Consider the following 20743-nt stretch of genomic DNA (forward strand, 5'->3'; position numbering starts at 1 on the left):
AATAATAATAATAATAATAATAGATCAAGTAAATTTTAACTACTTTCAATTACACTGTAGTGTTTTTTTTTTTTTTTTTTAGGTTTGGTTTGTTGCTATTAATGTTATATTTTAAGGCCTATTTTGGCAATTCATAAAATAGTAAAAAAGTTTTTAAAAAATCACCATAAAAATTAAAATTTGCTCTATTTTTTTACACAATTTTTTATTAAAAGCCAAAAAATCAATCAAAATAATTACTTTCCAAAACAACCATATATACTATAAAGAAAATTGTTGAAAAACCCAATATAACAATTTTTTAAGTCATTAAATCCAACGAATATTTTTTGTTGGTAAAAAATCTACCATTTGTGAAATAATTTAGTAAGAAATCCATTTATTATTTTGAAAGAAATTTTATTTCTAATTTTACCCCTTCATCTAATTTGTTTAATTTTTTTTAACTATACGTTTAAATATTTATCTTTCTTTTTTTTTTTTTGACTATACATTTAAATATTTTATCTTTTTTTTTTTTTTTACTATATGTTCAAATATTTTTATCTGTTTAATTTTTTTTTTACCATCTGTCCAATTTGTATCTATTTGTTGAAATATCTATCTGCTAATGTTTATTATTTGTTCAAATATCTACCCGTATGTAAATACATCGTCAAACCAGACCAACATCACACACACAACCATTTTCTCTCTCTCTCTCTCTCTCTCTCCAAATCATACCCTCTCTCTTCAACCACAAGTCAATACAAAATTAAAAAAAAATTCCCAATAAACGCAACAATACCCAAAAAAAGAAAAATAAAAAAAAAACCGAATCCCTTGAACATAATACACATAATACAGACTTCAAAATTTTGATAAAAACGTCTACCAGTTTAGGAGTGAGAACTTCTTCACACTGAACAAAACACACTATCATTAGTCACTCTGTGAACAAATTCACTTCCCAATATATTTAAATTTATTATTATTATTTTTGAAGTTCCACATTGAAAAAGGACAAAATGAAATTTAATAAGCCCACTTTAAAAGAGATCCTACCAATTTAAACTAGGTTCTACAAGCCTTTTTTTTTTTTTTTTTTTTTTTTTTTGTGTGGTCTACTTTGAACATACAAGTTCTATTTATTTGATAATTTTTGACACTCTTAATTTCTTTTCTTTCATAGCTAAATACTTTAAACAACCCCCAAATTTAAATCATGAGAATCAAAAAGACATGAATTTTACACGATAATTTACAAAAAGCTAAAACATATTTATATTTAAGTTTAAATATAAAAAAGCCTGCCAATAAAATTCATTTTAGGCCTCGTAGACACTTAAGCCGGCCCTGCTAGGATCAATGTTTATACATTGCCAGTTCCAACATAACATCACTGCATAAAGAACATATTACCGAAATCTAACTCTTCCAACCAAAATCTGGTATTTTTCAGGGACTGGCCATCTGAGAAGACAAGTTATGTGGCAAAAAATCAGAATGAAGCGTACAATTGTAATAGTAAAGTATAAAACTTCCCTAAAATAAAAATAAATAAATAAATAACTTCATTGTAGAGAAATGATTTCTCTAAATAAATAAATAAATAAATAAAAATATTCTACAATAGTGACAAAATTAAATCTTACTCATCTAATAAATCATTTTAATGCGGGTTAAAATTTCCCCTCCATCACAATTTAAATATGTAGAAAGAAATTGCTTCAACTAAAAGGGCGCAGACGACATTCTAACTCGCATTAAAATGTAGGAGGATTAATGCAATTTCCTCTGCATCCCAACTATAAAGTTAAAACAATCAAATTAGGTTTGACAAAAAAGTAACATGAATTCACCCCCATTTTAAGACATATCCAAAAGCATACAAAATATTTACCTATTTACTTTATCTGGGCTATTATCATCGATAAACACTTCTAGATTCTCTCACCACAACCACCTTCACAGTTTTCCCAACCTTCTTCCATATTATATCATAGAACTGATACCAGCAAGAGAAAAATTAAACCAACAATACAAGAATAATGCAAATGGTAAATGAGTGTAGGAAACCAAATTTAAAAAATTAAAAGAAAAATATTAGCAAGGTTCATAGTGAAAATGCAAAATAGTTATTGGCAGTCAATAGACGACAGAGGCATCAATAAATGCCACTCAGCTACTTAATGGGTCCCACAATTAACTACTTTGACAACTTATCACAAAACCAGCACCCATTAGCCCCCAACCATTCGAAGCAAGACATACGAAATTTGTCAGTCTTTTTGCATTGAAATATGTCAAAATAGTGTTACAATGAATGCCTAATGTGTTGAAATCTGTGTTACGGGGACATGAACAGAATCCCTTGTTTGTGATCAACCACCTAAAAATGTCACTTCAATTGATATTTTCTTTAAAAAGACATGCCACACAAGTCTAGCAGGGGTTTCCTCTTGATGACCATCAATATTTTTGAGCTTTAATACTCCTAATTGAATATGACACCACAGGACATTTTTATGTGCCTTTTGGAACCTGATTTCATACTCCCTACCAAATAAGCCACAAGTCCTTCGATGTTAATCACAAAAGTATTCACTCATGATGGATGCCATCATGCTTTGACTTTTTAACCAATGCACAACCCTGAATTTTACTAATTCAGTTAACCTCCAACCAAGAAACGTTTTGTTTTTTGGTCTAGACACTAATTAATTCTGATTTAAGTAGCCAACCATAAGAATTGACCAAGTGATAGCACCCCAAATCCAAGCTAAAAAAATTACATTCAACTGTATCCAAGAATGAAATTGCAAAAGAACACTGTGATACCTCACCAAGATGCAGCAAATCAGTGAGTTCTATGGACTTGACAACAAAAATTAACCAGGTATTACAGAAGGACGAGAAGAGGCTAGGTGAACAAGAGAGATGGGTTAGGGCAAAAGAGAGATGGGCTAGGGGAAAAAGCAAAAGCTTGTAGTGGCACCTCTGGCTGTAAATCACACTCCCACGTTCAACCTCAATTTCCATTTTGCTGTCTAATTAAAAAGCTCACCAAGTAAAAAGGAGAAAAGGGAAGAGGTTTGTTTGGTTTTTGAAAAAAATGATAGCTTGGTGTTCAGTTTAAGCTTGGGGCATTAACAAAATGGAAAATTCTATTTACACACAATCATTTATCTAAAGTACACACCATCTACTCAGTTCACACCACACACAAATTGAATATGCTGATTTTATCTCAAGACACACCACCAATTTTCATATAGTACCATATTACCATTATCTTGTCCAACAAACCCAAACCCTAACCACTACAGTCGCTGGCTACCACCCCCTCTGATCGCCGCCGCTCTCCAGCCCTCTCCCCTTCAGCCTTAGCCCCCTCCTGCTGTCGCCCCTACTGTATCTGGTTCTCCTCATCTTTTTTCTTCTAAATAAACCCTAGATTAGGATTTGCAGTGACGCCGATCGCGATTCGCAGTGGCGGGGAGGTGATTTGTGGGAGTTGCAGTGGCAGCAGCAGGGGAGGCAGCTCGAGTTGCAAACGAGAGAGAGAGAGAGAGAGAGAGAGAGAGAGATGCGAAGAGGAAGAAGATAAGAGAAGAGATGAGGCATAGCAGGTAGAGGCGGTGGTCACTGTAGTCGATGGTTGGGGAAGCTGCATCGTCGGAGTCGGGGGTGGTGCAGTGGCTGGTGCTAGTGTGCTAAAAAAATAGGGTTTAGATTTTGTCTAAAAGGGTAATTTAATTAAGGGACAAAATTGTAAAAAAAAAATAGAAGATGGTGGGTACTGAGTAAATGAGTGGTGTGCAAATAGAATTACCCTAATAAAATCAGCTGTCAAAGTTTAATCCCATAGCTCGAGGGTTCATGCTAAATCAAAAGAAGAAGGGCTCTTGGAATGAAAAGTTTCAATCATCAGGAACAGAAATGGTTACAGCTTGGTTCACAGAGAGAGAGATTTGTTCCACCTCTTTGGTATTAATTTCCCCTTCTCATGAAATCTGCTATTTCCAAAAAGGTTGTCACTGACATGATATTATATACCCCTAAGATCATTTTCTTGCTATTTTACCTATATTATTAATAATATTATTACAAATAATGTTACTCCTATTGCCATTAAAAAAACTACTACTAGTATTTTTTTACCATTACCATTACTATTCTAAATAAATATTACCATTACTACTAGTACATCATTATTGCCGTGCCGCTGCTACTACAAGACTATTGGTACTAATATTATTGTTAGTTTTATTATTAACACTTCTATATAATCATATACTATTTCGATGGATGGCAGGGCAAAGGATTGTAAGTTCTCAAAACTTTCTTCATCGCCACTTCCTTCACAAGTTCCAGACCACAAACACAGCGACAAATATAAGCATGGCAAACAAAAGAATTGGTAGATCGCATGTAATAAGATATCCACCAAAACAAAATCTCAGCATTTTTCAGTTCTAAACTCAAATCTTACTGAAATCACCAATAATAGAGATTGTGCACCTAATCTGTTGGGATGGCATTTATATGCTAGTTGCTGATGGTAATGATAATGACAACAATAATGAGAATGAAGATAGTCATGCCAATATTTTAATGAGAATGACGATAGCATGCTGATTTTTCATACTCCAAATGAGGAAAGGATTACACTATTATAAAAGCAACAAAAGCACAAGAAAAAGGAAAACCAAACATAGTAACAGATTATCTTTTTTTCCTTCATTTTTGATGGGGCATTTCTATATGTTGAAGTATTACTAAGAAGCATGATAAGCTATTTAACAACAATGATAAAAATGATATACCTCAAAAAACTTTCAACTACCTTTTTTCCGCATTGAACAATAACATCACCGTGGAGTATTCCTGCTTGCTCAGCAGGGGACCCTTTCATGACCTACCTGACAGTTTGGAAGATTAGGTAGCGCAGTATGCAATTAGTAGGAATATCTCAATTAAAAAAGGCATTACATGCATGCATACATCTATCCCACATACATATGTACACACACTTGGCAATTAGTTCTCATGTTAAAATTTCTAATTGAGATATTTATCTTATCTAACAAGCAAACACCTCAAACTAATGGATGACTTACAAAATTTTATTGAACACCAAATCAACAAAACAAGAAAATAAAGGTTGTTTATTTATCGCCCCGGGGGGGGGGGGGGGGGGTTGGGGTTGGGGAATATTAAAAATAGACTAAAAAATAATTGCTAGGGGGGGGGGGGGGGGGGAATATTAAAAATAGACTAAAAAATAATTGCTACGTTTTATTTCATGTAGAAGGGTTTACCTATTTTGATCAGATTGCCTAAAATCAGAACTCAAAATAGCCAGCGATTGTAAAATACAATACATGCTTTAGCAACGAAATGTACATTACAGTAATATTTATTGTTTTGTTAAAAACCTTACGACAATACAACACTGCCAGCAGAACACCGTATCATATATAAACAAAACCACAAGCTCTTAGAACTTTAATCATTGCCACTAAATCCTATGTGGCACCACCTCTATCAAGGACCAAACATCCAGGGCTTTGAAATGGTTTCTTAGACTTAATGCAGAATAAGATAAGGTAACAGCAAAACCCCATACCGACTTGTGCACCTATCCGTACTGGTTACATTATACCCAAACTATATACATATAGTTCATAACTGTTATGTCACACTATAGCAAAACTAGAAAAAGATACAGAATTTTGTATCACTTAATTTACCATTTTACTGGAGAAGTACACCGTGTTGAAACAAGAGATCTAAATTTCATATGACCCACAAAAATAAATATTTTGCAGTTATTTTTATTTTTTATTTCTTGATAAATAATCAAACTTTATTAGAAAGGATCAAGACGATGCAATGAATACATAAAAGAGGCCACAAAAGGCTAAAACAAAACTAACTCATCAACTCCTCAACAAAATCAACAAAAACCAAAACATTGGGATCGACTGTACCCCTAACCCAACTATGCAACACCATCAACAATCTACTTTCTAACCAAGAAGCGGAATGACACTCATCCTTAAACATGCGCCTATTCCATTCTAACCAAAGCAAACAATGAGAAGAAAGCACCCAAGCCTTCCGGCGCCTCTTCCCCACCCGAGCCCCACCCCAACTCTGTAATGCTCCCAACACAGAGGCCGGTTGCACCCACACTAAGCCAAACAAAGCAACAATGAAACTCCAAAGACCAGACGCAATCGGACAATGAAGAAGTGATCCACCATTTCCGCAGCCCTACAACACATACAACACCAATTGACCAGCACATGTCGACGCCGAATCAAATTATCAATAGTGAGAATATGGCCCAAAGCAGCTGCTTGGAAAAAAACCAACACCTAACACCCAACACCCAAATATACTTCGTTGGAGAAAAAAACCACCTTCGTTGGAGAACCCAACACCCAAATATACTTCCAAGGAAACGCACCGATAGCATCCCTTGCAAACACCCCATAAAATGAAGATACTGAGAAGACACCTTTAACCCTCCGAACATCCAACACCACCGAATCCCCTCCATCCCTCCCCTGCTGCAACGCATATAAGAAACCTAAAAGGTCCATCAATTGGTCTAACTCCCAATCTTGCACATCCCGGCGAAGACGAACATTCCAAACAACAGACGACCCCTGCCTCACCCTCACTGAAGCAACCATCTCCTCCCCATCAACTGCAATGGCATAAATCAACAGGAACATAACAGCCAACAACGCCCAACCACACCATCAATACTGCCAAAAATGGACCTTGTCCCCCATCCCCACTCTAAACTGAACCCTCATCCAAAACTCTCCTCTCCCCAACCAAATCCCCTTCCACAACCCACGACCATGGAAAGAACCACCCTCTTCGAACACCAACTCCCCCTCTCCTCTCCATACCTAGACACAATCACCCGCCTCCATAACCGCTCCCTTTCCTCCACAAAATGCCACAACCACTTCCCTAATAAAGCCCAATTAAAAACCGCCAATCTTCGAATACCCAAACCCCCCCGGTCCTTCGGAAGGCAAACTCTCTCCCAATCCACCAAGAGATAATGACAACCTCCCCCTCCTCCACCCCACAGGAAATCCCGCTGGAGATTCTCCAACCACTTAGCCACCACCACAGGAATCACATGCACGAACATAAAATACGCCGGAATACTAGACAGAACACTCTTAGTCAAAGTAATCTGCCCTCCTTTTGACAAGTACTGATGCTTCCATCCTGCCAACCGCCGCTGCACCCTATCCACCACCCCCTCCCACACCCTTGACTCATTAAAGGTGGCTCCCAGAGGAAGTCCCAAGTAAGAAACTAGTAACCTGGCCACCTTACAACCCAAAACAGCCGCTAACACCGGAAGACAAGCCACTTCTCCCATCGGAATCAATGCCGATTTGGCCAAATTAACCCGAAGCCCAAAAACTGCCTCAAAACATAACAATACACAACGCAAATGGCCTACTTGAATAGCATCCGCATCACAAAAAATCAATGCATCATCCGCATAGAAGAGATGAGAGACCACCAAAGGATCAGACCCCACCCTTACCTCAAAACCCAACAACAAACCTCCACGAACTGCCCGAAGAATCAACCGGCTCAACGCCTCCATAACCAGAATAAATAAAAGTGGAGACAAAGTGTCACCTTGCCGCCAGCCCAGCCCAGCCCAGTAGGGAAAAAACCCACTGGGGTCCCATTCACCAAAATAGACAGTCGGACAGTAGAAATACAAAAATGTATCCATCTCCTCCATCGCTCCCCAAATCCCATCCTCACTAGCACATACATAAAAAATTGCCAATTAACGTTATTACAGGCCTTCTCAATATCCAACTTGCAAATAATTCCCTCTTTTCCCAGCTGAAGTCACGAGTCCACGCACTCATTAGCTACAAGAACAACATCCAAAATCCGCCGCCCATACACAAAAGCATTCTAAGACTCTGACACCACCCCCTCCAACACACCCCGAAGTCGATTGGCCAAACCCTTAGCCAGTAACTTGTAAATACTCCCTAAAAGACTGATGGGCCGAAAATCACGAATATCCTCCGTACCTCCATTCTCGAGGATCAAGGCTATAAAAGTAGCATTCAGACTTCTCTCAAACTGTCCCGTCTGATGAAACTGGTCAAACATAGCCAACACCTCCCCCTTTACCACCCCTAACAATGCTAAAGAAAACCAATTGAAAAACTATCCGGCCTCGGCGCCTTGTCCCCAGGCATACTCCTCAATGCCCCCAAAACCTCATCCTCTGTAAATGGTCTCTCCAGCAACAAGCCCTCTGCCTCAGTAATAGAATCAAAGACAACACCATCCAGCCGCGGCCTCCAACCATCTCTCTCAGCACGAAAAAGATACTGGTAGAACCCTACTATACCCGCCCTGATGTCCTCTTCGGTCGATAGCATTTCCCCATGCACCCGTAACTTCCCTATCTAATTCACATGCCGATGAGCGTTCACCATGCGGTGGAAGAATTTTGTATTCCGATCTCCATCTTTCAGCCACAGGCACCTAGATTTCTGCCGAAAACTAATCTCCTCCATTCGAGCCACCCTCGTATATTCCTCTCGAGCCATATCCCTACAAACCTCGTCTTCTTCAAAAAGGCCCCCCGCAGCTTCTAACTCATCCAACCCCTTCATAACGGACAGGATATTCGCCTTTTGAGCCTCCACACGACCAAAAACCTCTACATTCCACCTCTTCAGATCCGCCTTAAGAAGTTTCAATTTCTGAGCCAATCAACAACTTAGCATCCCTACCACATAATAACTCCCCCACTAAACCCCCACTCTCCAAAAAAAACCCTGCTTGTAACCACATATTCTCAAAACGAAATGGTGATGGCCTTCGCCGAACTCCCCCACTCTCCAAAAGAAGTGGCCAATGATTAGAAATTGGATGAGGCAACCGCAATTGAAACATCCGAGAAAAGTGCTCCTCTCAATCCCTAGAAACCAGGAATCTATCAATCCGAGAGGTTGCCCTACCGCCAGACCAAATGTAACCTCCCCCCTGCAGCGACAAATCCACTAGCTTCATCTCATCAATGAAAGAAGAAAAAGCCCTCATGGACCCCACTACTTAACTCCCCCCAGACTTCTCCTCCGGACTTCTCACAACATTAAAGTCTCCCCCCACACACCAAGACACCCCCAATCGAAACGCAACACCCTGTAATTCCTCCCAGAAAGCAAGCCTCTCCGACCCTCGAACTAGGCCATAGACCCCAGTAAAAGCCCACTGATAATCATCCTCAATACACCTAAATAAGCAAGACAAGGAACAACCCCCGACCTCTTCCCCCTCCTTCACTACCACCTTGCTATCCCAACAAAGAAGAACACCACCAGCCACCCTTAAAGCTAGTTGAAAAGCCCACTCCACATACCTCCCACCCCTTAGGTCCCGAACTATCTCCACCCCAACCACCTCCATTTTGGTTTCTTGCAGACACACCACACCCGCCTTAGCACTTTGCAATACGAACTTAACCATTGTCTGTTTTCCTTTATCATTCAAGCCTCGCACATTCCAAGTCAAAATTTTCAAACGCATGGCAAAAAGTGGAACACCATGGTCTTTCCTCAGACGTCGCTCCTCCCCCTTCAAACCTCGATCATAATTGATGGAACACTCTAATCTCCTTAACTCCCAGACCCCTTCATCTTTTTGGCCAACCGCAAGCTATGAAGCACGGACACGCATACGGACACGGACACGGGACACGGGAATTTTTAAAAAATGGGGACGCGGACACGGCAGGGGACACAACAAATTTTTTAATTTTTTTATAAATATTTTTATTTTAATACATATTAATTATTTTATTTATTTATTATATTTTAAAATAATGTGTTGTAATTAATTATTTTATTTAATTTTACATACATGTGTTTATTTTTTTATTTATTAATATGTATAAGTATATATTATCTTATAATATGTATTATCCATTATCTAATAAGTATATTTATGTTATATAATAACTATTATATAATATAATATATAATAAAATAATAATAGTTATTAGTTATATATATTATATATGAATATATAATAATAATAATAATAATAATAATAATAATATCAAGACAAGAAGACAGACGGGAGAGAACCGAGAGAGAGGGAGACAGAAGCAAGGGAGACGATCGTGATCAGAAGCGAGAGAGAGGGAGACGATAGAGAAGGCAAGAGAGAGAGCTCTGCGAAGGCAAAGGCGAGAGAGAGCTCGTCGAAGTTGAAGGGGCTAGATCGTCGAAGTTGAATGGGGCTCTGGATCGTCGATCGAAGTCAAAGGGCTCTGGATCGTTGCCGACCAGATTTGTACTCGTTTTCCCTTTCATTTACTCTTCTCGCCGTGTCCATGGCGTGTCCAGATTTGGACACGCGTGTCCCCTGCAAAAAAATAAATTAAATTAAGGGGACACGCCAGATGCCGTGTCCCGTACGTGTCCCTGACGTGTCCCCATGTCCCCGTATCCGACACCGCCACGGCTTCCATTTTGCCGTGTCCATGCTTCATAGACCACAAGTGCTTCCTCTATACCTGAATCACCCCCTTTCCAAGACATCTCAATTGTTGTAAACAACTTGAGCGCCTCATCCTTATGCCCTTCAAAAGAAACACCTAGAAATTTACTAACCGTAGCGATACGAGCCAACACCCACTCAGATACAGCATCTGCAGACAGTGGCTGAGTGAAATTGGCATCATGAGCTGTCTCAGAATCCAGGTACAGATGTGGCAGACCAAACACCTTATCTTCCAGCACTAACGGCCTCACCACTATGGCCATATTACCAACTGACTCTGGCCACTGAACCTCATTTGTTGTTACAGAGACCCTAGTACTGCCTTTGGCTATGGCGTCCCCATGGGACTCATCCCCTGCTGTCGTATGTATCGGAGGGTTCGACCTTGTCTCGATCGTCGACTGCCCACGAGGTGGAGTCCCCAAAGACCTACTAAACTCCGACGAGACTCGCGACGACGTCTCCCCTGACGGGGCAACACCATTACTGACAAAAGACCCACCCAAACCAAGTCCATCACGCAGCGACCCAAATACCCGAACAATTGGTGGGTTGGTGGATATGGGTCTAATCTCACCCTTTCCCACAGCACCTGGGCCTGTCTGATGTAGGCCCAATTCACCTCTCCCATTAGTAAAACTTGTCTGCCTTTTATTTGAGTGGCCTACATAAGAACGGGCTCCCATTCTGCCATGCTAGCCCACCTTCTGAGGTTTTGGGCCCAAATTGTTTAAGGCCTAAATACTAGGGCCCACTCCTATCTAAGGACCCGCTTGTCTGCTCCAAAACCCAGCCCCTGGCCTTCCTTTCCCAAATTTGCAATCAAATCCCCCAAATCCACCATTCCGTGAAGTTCGCCCCTCTTCACGCAGCCAACCACGGCTTCCCTTTTCTGGCCTAGAACACAGCTCCACCACCGGCGACGCATTAGCAATCATCGACCCAACTTCCAACCATAGAGGTATCTCGTATTGCCACGCATCCCATCGGAGCAAGATTCTAGTAGGCGCACTCTTGGGCCGCCGAACTAGAATGCAGACCACACCGAGGTCAGATGAGAAATCGTCAGCCTCCACAAAAGCCCCACACCAGTTGCCGATTACTTGGTACGTCTCCATCCCACGAAGATGTATCGGTATCCCCACCACCCTCATCCACACTAACTTGTCCAACCTGTCCGACTTCCTCTGATCACACTGAATTGTCAGCGACCACCACCGCAAGCACAAATACCGTCCATTAATGACCCATCAGCATCGCAGAACCCCTTCAACCTCTCGCCGAGAAGCAAACACAAATAGAAATTCTTGACCCCCAAGTGGTCTAATCTCCACCTTCCCCAACATCCTCCACCACTGACTTATCCACTCCGACATAGCAGAAAACCCTACACCTCTCTCTCCCACCAAACCCACTGTACCTACCAAGGCCCTGTCCAGCAACTTAAACCACCTCTCCCCAACCACAGCTTGTAGTACTTTCCCATTATCGATCGAAGATTCAGCAACCACCCCTGTAATCGGACCAACCCCAGGCACCACTGCTGGTCATGTTCTGTCACCAAGCTTTGACACCCAGCCTTTTCCTTTGGTGAAGCCTTCAAGAACCAACGCCACTCCCTCACAACCATTCCCGAACTCCGAAGCAAGAAGAAAAATTTGATGACGTTTACCTGTGATCGTGATCACAATCTGGAACGATGCCCCGCCATTCTCCTCACCACGGAGCCAGACTGCCACGCTACGTCGTAATCCATCCAAACAACCCAAGAATTGGGGTCCTTGACTGTGCAAAGCCAACCGTAGTTTCCCAGCAAGCCAACCCACTTCGAACCCAACCAGTATCACCTCTCTCCGAAGGCCAAGCCCGCGCTTCACAATACCCAGTCGTCGATGGCCCTTTTAGTCCTCAGTCTCCTCCTAAAATTCAAAAGAACGACCCCCAAGAAAGAGGATTCGACACCGTGGCATCGTCTCCACCCTCGCCAGAAACATCCCAAGCACCTACTTCATCCCACCAGAAATCTTTTCTATATTTGGTAATATTTAGAGAGAGGCAATCAATTCAAAACTCACAAAACCTTGCAGTTATTCTGACACCAAAAACCTCAATGTTCTAGATGCACAATCAAATTTCTTGTACTTTCCTTAAGTCTCGTTTGGCAAGTAGATGTTTTAGTCTAAAAGTCAAAAAGTTACTAAAAAAATCAAAAAGCCTATAACATGTACCAAAAAGTCAAAGATTCTCTTTTCTCTCTACTTTTTGCACATCTTTTCGTAAAAAGCCAAAAAGTCACCCCAAACATACTAGTTTTTTTAAGCTCATATTTTAGCCAAAAAGTAAAAAAGTTACTAAAATAGCCTGTTTCCAAACGAGGCCTTAATTTCATATTTGAACATTAAAAAAAACAACTGCTACATATTACTGGTTTATTTTACCAAACTTTTCACCTCTCATGTGGTTTCCTATGTAGCATGATAAGCTAGTTTAAATATAGTGGTTCTACACATACATATGGCTTTTATTCCATGAGTACACATGGGAAATGAAATAAGGAGGTGAACTAAATCCAGTGATGAATAGCATTTCTCTCCCAAAAAGACTTTGCCCCAATAGAATCCGGATCTATCTAAAACAAGGTGTAGCAGAACATACTCTTCAACAAGAACACCTTTGGAGATATTGAACTTCGAGATAATTTTTTCCAACTTCCCTACACTTGCTGCATAAAGATTAGTCATTTCCATGCCAAGCCAAGGTTGATGGGATTTCCTACGCCTCGATACAAACTGAAGCTGCCAACCCAACCCCACTAGCACAATATTATCCGCTTTGGCCGAAGCCTCACGATTTTGTTCTTCTTTAGAAAAGGCCTCTTGCTAGTTAGGAGGAGTTAATCAACTTATTAAGTAGGTTGTGGATGCCTCTCAGACCGATGTGGGACAAACCCATTTCGGGCTCCCACACAAACAATTAGACCCTCTAAAACGGCTTCATAATGCTTCCCATTTATCATTTTTTAAGGTAGCTACTTCGTGTTTGGCATTTAAAAAACTATTTTCCTTTTTTGGGGAGAGCATGTAGGAGGGTGAGGACATAATTGAGGACATCTAGCAAACACATAATAAGCAAAATACAGATGTGGAAGCCATATTGATTTGGAGCATACCGGTTTCTTTTTTAAATCACAAGAAGCATTTGGAAACTATGTTGATTAGCAAGAAAGGGGTACAAATATCATAAAAATAAAAATTAACTCCGATGACTTCTCCATAACAGTTTATAAGGAGTCCTCCGATAACACACTAGCAAAAATTAATGATAATAATCATTAGTTGAAGATAGCTAAAAATACATATAAATTATAATCTACTCAAATAAAACCCTTAGCACATTGCAGTCAGTAACTCATACATACCACACAGCATACATCAATTATTTATAAAACACTCTAGGGACAGATTGCACTCCACCATGAACGGTCTACATTCCATCACATAGCTCTTGCCCAAATGTAGACTACATCAACCATATATATATATATATATATACATAAACATATAAACAATTGTTGGAATATATTAGGATTACACATGTATTCTAATAATATAACCTAACCAGACTCGGAACGGATGCCAACTCCAGCCCGATTCCTAACGGAGTTTGAACAAAATACCAAATCCACCCCTAACCTTATTGAACAATTACCAACTTCATTCCAACAAGGGCAAGGAGGAGTGGGGCAGGTTAACAACTACTTCACTTCTAACCCTAACCACAGAGCATACCAAGATAATTAGAAGACCAAAAGTCATCACCATTCATCTCTAATTTAAAAACCAATCACTAATATAGTTACAAGAGAGAGGGAAAAGAGACAAATTATTACCTTTGAAATAATGTAATTTGCCCTGAAAAGCTCTTTGCAATCAAACTCGCAGCAGTCAAGACTACACAGAAAGAAAAAAAGAAAAAATGCAAGTGTAAGTAATTGTTAAGGCACTTACAAGCACCATGATCAACAAAAAATAATGCAATATTTGGGTATTTAATATCGGATACAATAAATCTTTAACAAACTGTACATGCACTAAGATGTTTTACATTCTCTTAGTCGTGTAAGAAAATTACAATAAAGTAAATTTACTGTGTACCTGAATTTGCCAGGTGCAGCCATAAGTTCACGGGTTCCAGTACAGGAGCGGCCAATGGCTACCACCATGTCTCCTGGACAAAGTCTAAATAAATTTGAACGACGATGAAGCTGAAACAATTTGGAAGTCATCTCCTTGTCCACAGTACAAGCGATTTCACTTGGATCTATTGAGATTGAATCATCCAAAGGTCCAATGATTGCAGTTGGCAATGCTACATCAGTTTCGATACTAATGGTAGCAATGTTGAAGTGAAAATCATAAGCAATCACACAACCCTTAAATAATTTACCATCCATTACACAAACATTAACCTGCAATAATAGTAAGCCATTTTTTTAGCTAATTGAAAAACATTGAGCAGTATTGTATTATATTATACCAAGTATTTTACACATCATATATATGGGCAATGATTGGTGGCCACAAATTCTGTGGCTCAAATGGCCCGAAAATGCCAAAACATCATTATATATATGGGCAATGATTGGTGGCCACAAATTTTGTGGCTCAAATAGCCCGAAAATGAGCTACAAAATTTGTGGCCACCAAACATTTTCCTATATATATATATAACTAAAAACCACCTTAAGGTCATCTGGTACAGCATTTGAATCAGTAGGTGATCTTAGGAGAGTCGTAGAAGTTAAAATGGTACTCATGTATGTTCCATTAACATCCTCACATCCAATAATAGTCCCAGAAGATGCAAACATCATCGTCCCACCTGGACATTGAAATAAATAAGCAAATCTCTACATGTGTGTATTTTAAATTAGCAGAGTATACAAATAAGTGAAGTACGAACGAGTACATCTATATAAAGAAAGAATGCTATGCATGACATATAGGGCCTTGAGTATTATGGGGCCCTAGGTGGACTCCTACTCAAGGCCCTGTATGTCATGTTGTTTTAGTTTTTCTACTTTTTGCTTATTTTTTATTTTTTTGCAAAACTATACTTCCTGGTAATCATGAATCATGATCATATAATCAATCAGATTCCAATCCACAATTCATAGAAATTCAACCTACGGATGCAAATAATGTAATGAAAACATCCAATATTTTTGTGATGATTATGTTTCCAAACACATTGAGAGAGAGAGAGAGAGAGAGATTCAGATTCTTCAAAGAATAAACTTCCACACACTAGCAATGATTGAACCAAAACTTACAAAGACATGGCCTTGTTTGGTTTGTCTCTTGAAAGACAATTTTTGAGAAAAAATTCCAAAAAATTGTCTGGTTGAATTTTATTTTATTTTTTTTAAATCCAAAATCATCATTCTCTCTACTACACATCAATCAACCACTTTTTCTCTCTCCTCTCACAACTGACACATTTATCAATCATTTTTTATTTTACACCCATCTATTCAACTACAAAAAAAAAAATTCAATCATCCCAAACTCTAAAACTATTTTCAAAACATACAACCAAACAAATTTTTAAAATTTTGTAAACTCTTTCCAGAAAATTATTTTTCAAAATTTTTTCACAAATACAAACCAGACATGGCCAACATTTGGGGCAAAGCAGAACATAAGTAAGGATTTAATGGATTTAGAAATACAAAGCAAAAAAAATTATAGAAGAAATATAATAGCAAGAAATGATTACGAAAAATTAGGGCATAGAATTAACAGAAATTCCAAGAGCAAAAAAAAAAAAAAAAGAAGGATTTAGTGGATTTAATTGTAATGAAACCAAAAACTAAATTGGGAAGAATGAATATAGAAGATCACTGCTCTGTTTTAATTAACTGATATATTTATTTATACATCAAATGAATCCAAAACCCAATTAGGGGAGAATGAATATAGACAGTCGCTGCTCTGTTTGGACCCTTTAATTGATGTAAAGTCAAATTGGGTTCTGTTCCTTCCCTAATACTATAAAGGCTTATATAAATTGGGGGTGCTATTTCTGTTCAAAATCTGGGGGGTCAAGGCAACTACCTTGGTTGCCTACTCTGGTTGCCTACCCCAGGTCTGTTACGTGGACTCTTCTATTTCAACCAATATACCCGTGTCCACCGGATATCAATTTGGACATTTGGATCTCCTACTTTTTACAATATTTGATGAACAAGAAACTCAAATTTACTAGAAAATAAACATTTATAGCCTCTAACATAGATGAGAGATAGAAATTCTATATTTTTCCTAAATCCTATTTAATTTCCAATACATTTTTACATAATTTATAAAATTTTGTCAAAGAATATTATATAACATTTAACATACACAAGTCAATAAATGAGTCCCTGTACCCATATCTTACTTCTGGATACATACCCCCAATATCCTAAGATCTAAGGCCCCGTTTGTTTGAGGTTATAGGAAGGGGATTGGGATTACTAATCCCTTGTTATTACTAAAGTTTATTAGAGTTTGACGTTTGGACACTCAAGAATACTGATGTACTGATACCCATACCTAAGTGCATGTAAGAGCATCTTGAATCCTTCACCAAATCTCTTATTCAATTTAAATTTGATGAAAAATTTAGTGAAACTAACATCCAATCATTTCATCATACTTGTAGCATCAAATCAAATTTTCATCAAATCAACGAAAAAAGTTTTTCACCAAATTTGATGAAAAAAGCTTTTGTGAATAAGATTGGAATTCTTAAAAAAGGATTTGATGAAATTTTTGAGCAAAGATTGGAGCATTCAATTTTTTTCACCAAATCAAGCTTTTAATTAGATTTGACGAAAGGGTATTGGAGCATACCATATCAAGTTTAACCAATGTTTTACACAAATTTGATAGGGGGAAATGGAGGATTGGAGATGTTCTAACATTAGCTGCTGACAGATACTAAATAAAACATAAAAACAACCAAGTATATGTGATACATACCTACCGGTAACTGATATAAGACTAACAACAGAAGCAGAAGCTTTCAAAGAGGTTCTTTTGGTATCAATATCTAAGTCCATATTAGCATTTACAAATTGGTCAATCTTCTGCCCAATAGTATGTGGTGTCGTCAAGTATGAACCTGTTCATGCCATTATTATTAGAAAATAAAAATATATAAAACGATAATAAATATATATATATATATATATATATATATATATTTTATGGAGCCAATTTTTTACCGTGATGTTCAGGGCGTTTCCGTTTCCATGGGCTATACCTATTCATTCTTTCTTCCGGGTCGCCATAACCAATCTTCATATTGGGGAGTCAACTGCCAACATATTTTGGTGAAGGTTTAGAAATTGAATCTTGGCAGCGAAGGTTTAAAAATTGATTCTTAGTGAACCCAAAGGAAAATTGATTCAAACAACCAAGTGGTCAAAAGATAACACTTTCGAATCATTCACAAAAATGTAAAATTAAGATTTTAAAAATCAAAACCAATTTTTTTCCTAAATCAGAAAAACGAAAGTTAAGTGGATAAGGAATCTTCTTTAACAATCCGAGAGGAGAGGTTCCAACCAAAATGAAGATACAAAAATGAATAATAATTTTTTATAATGAAAATCTGAGAGAAAGAAAACCTCAGACAAGGGAGGGAGTAAGAGAAGGAAGCTCAGGGAAGCTTGCTGCGGAGCGATGTCCTCAGCGCCGGGGAACCTCTATCTAGAGAGTAGAGACCTTCACCGTCATCGCCAATGGTATCAAGGATGAGAAGACGCAGTGCAGCGCTGATTTGTGTCTCTGTGAGGAACCCTAGCCCTAAAAGATAGCTTACCAAAGTAGGGGTGGACCAACCATGGGCCGGGCTGGTTGGGGATGGGGTCGCCGGCATCGGCATCGGTTTGAGTGGGTGTATATTTTTCCTCTTTTGGTAATTTTTTTGAGGGGTAAAATGATAATTAAAAAATTAAAAAGAGTAATTCTAGAAGAGTGTGGCTATTAGGCCTCGTTTGGCAAGAGGCTATTTTAGTTAAAAAGTCAAAAAATTATTAAAAAAGTTAAAAAGTCAACAACTTATATCAAAAAGTAAAAGATTTCCTTTTCTCTCTACTTTTTGCACATCTTTTCGTAAAAAGTCAAAAAATCATCCCAAACATACTAGTTTTTTTTACATCACATTTTAGCCAAATAGCCAAAAAGTTACTAAATTAGTCTGTTCCCAAACGAGGCTTTAGTACCGGTTAAAATTCTTTGGACCCTTCATTTTATAATTTTTTTATTATAATTATATCTTAAAATAAAATTATTTTAAAAGATATTATAAAATAGAACACCCACCTATCAATAAAAACTAATACTCTATAATATTAGACACCCACCCCCACCTTTGGACACCCACCCCCACCTCTAACTATACGTATTTTATGTTTGTGAACCCTAAACCTATTATTTTTCATAACCAATTAATATAAATCCTAAATATATTATTTTTTATAATCATCTTAAATCTTGAATGTGTCATCTTCATCACCATTATCAACGCTATTAAACTTGAAAGTTTTGCTTCAAGTATAACGTATACTTCATCACTTATTTCACTGTGTAGAGCAATGGAGGGCGATGACAACAATTCTAGTGAGACCGGTGTTCTATTGGTAAGTTTATCTGTCTTGTATTAACATTCTCGGTCGTTTTCGGTCGTTCTTGTTTCGTTTGAGCTGTTCGGTACTGATTTGCTGCCTGTTAGAATTATGTTTGGTAATACAGTACTGAACATAATCATTTCGTTCAATACATAGGTTCCGAACATTAATGTAGATAGTCAGTTATGTAATTTTCTTTGTTAAACTAACTTAGAATAGAAAATAGTGAATTGAAATGGATTTAAGTTATGTATTTTGAATGGATTTAATTCATGTTATTTTAAGTTGTGAATTTGAATGGATTCAAGTTACACAGTGATGAACAAATTTTGTTCGGATATACAGTGCTAACAGGATCATTATTGTTCGACAAAACAGTTCTGAACAAAATATATTTTTTCGGCTACACAGTGGTGAACAAATTGTTTTAGGCTACATTCAGAATTCTGATGGCGATTCAGACGATGATTCTGTTTTTCCTCATCTTGCAAATGGTTATGCAAATCCCGTAGAAATTAGAGTATCTTTGATCGATATAAGCGATGACGAAGATACAAAAAGCAACGAAGAAGATGATGATGAGAGGATGAGAGAGGTTACTGATTCGACGATACGGAGAGCGTTCAAAGAAGATGAGAGTCGTCGGAATGCTCTATTGATGGCCGAGACGGCGACGAGAGTGATGGAGGGTTGGGGTCCAAGAATTCTATACTAGACCAAAGCTCCAAACTCTGAAGCTTGAGTGAGTCAAGGAATGAGAGGGATGAAAAATTAGATGAGTGTGCATTTCATTGTGAAAATATTATGAACATAGATAGATTTGGTAATAAGTGGGATGTCCAAAAAAATATTATTAAAATTTAGGGTTTAAGGTTGGGGTCTAAAAAAATTGGGGGTTCAAAGAATTTTGGTAGGTGCTAATAGCTGCACTCTTCTAGAAAAATTATGATTGTGTTTGGTAGAACTTTCTAAATATGATTTGAGGATAGAAGTTGTATTTTGAGTTTGTGAGTTTTAAAATTATGATTTGAGTGTAGAAAATTTGTTTGGTGAAAAAAGTTTTGAATTGAGTAGGGATTTTTTGATATGATATGTGATATTTGATACAAAAACTTATAACTCGTAACTAAACACACAACTCAAAATTCTATTAAATCTCATAAAAAATTCAAAAAAAAAAAAATTCCGAATATATAAAAACTAATATGTGTCAATTGCCACACAAAAAAAAAAAAATATTGTTCCGGTCAACTGGCCGAACGTCTGATGGGACCACTGGTTAGCTCAAATTTTATTGCCTAAGACAGCGTTTTCTAAATTGAATGTGGAATGAACTTTGGAAAACCGTAAACACACATGAAACTCAAATAAAGGGGTAGAATTAACTTTGAAAAAGTGTTCCAAACACAGCCTATACTTCCACTCACTCACTTACTTCTGTGTACATATTTAATGAAATATTTATTTTAATGATAATTATACTCTAAAACAAAATAA

At 37.9% G+C, this 20743-nt stretch overlaps 1 protein-coding gene across 20 annotated transcripts; it reads right to left on the minus strand.

Moving 5' to 3' along the window:
• Nucleotides 1-1239: 1239 nt before the first annotated feature.
• LOC114264781 (uncharacterized) lies at nt 1240-18536 on the minus strand. Of its 20 annotated transcripts, none has more exons than XR_014358387.1 (9): nt 18245-18536; nt 17840-17931; nt 17599-17736; nt 15311-15450; nt 14724-15037; nt 14459-14519; nt 4809-4900; nt 1883-1987; nt 1240-1452 (listed from the first exon to the last, which is right to left on the minus strand). XR_014358387.1 is itself a non-coding variant. In XM_028205480.2 (9 exons), exons 2-8 carry the CDS (start codon nt 17916-17918, stop codon nt 1907-1909), a joined length of 885 nt encoding a protein of 294 aa, XP_028061281.1. In that variant the 5' UTR covers nt 17919-17931; nt 18245-18536; the 3' UTR covers nt 1240-1452; nt 1883-1906. The 20 variants fall into 20 exon arrangements, 11 of the variants coding, with proteins under 11 accessions (XP_028061281.1, XP_082768304.1, XP_028061285.1 ...); XR_014358392.1 differs by having other exon boundaries at nt 4829-4904; XR_014358393.1 differs by having other exon boundaries at nt 4809-4904.
• Nucleotides 18537-20743: the final 2207 nt, after the last annotated feature.

Source organism: Camellia sinensis, unplaced genomic scaffold (genome assembly GCF_055761805.1).
Source record: "Camellia sinensis isolate YWXY unplaced genomic scaffold, ASM5576180v1 Unanchor2, whole genome shotgun sequence".
In the NCBI taxonomy this organism is placed as follows: domain Eukaryota; kingdom Viridiplantae; phylum Streptophyta; class Magnoliopsida; order Ericales; family Theaceae; genus Camellia; species Camellia sinensis.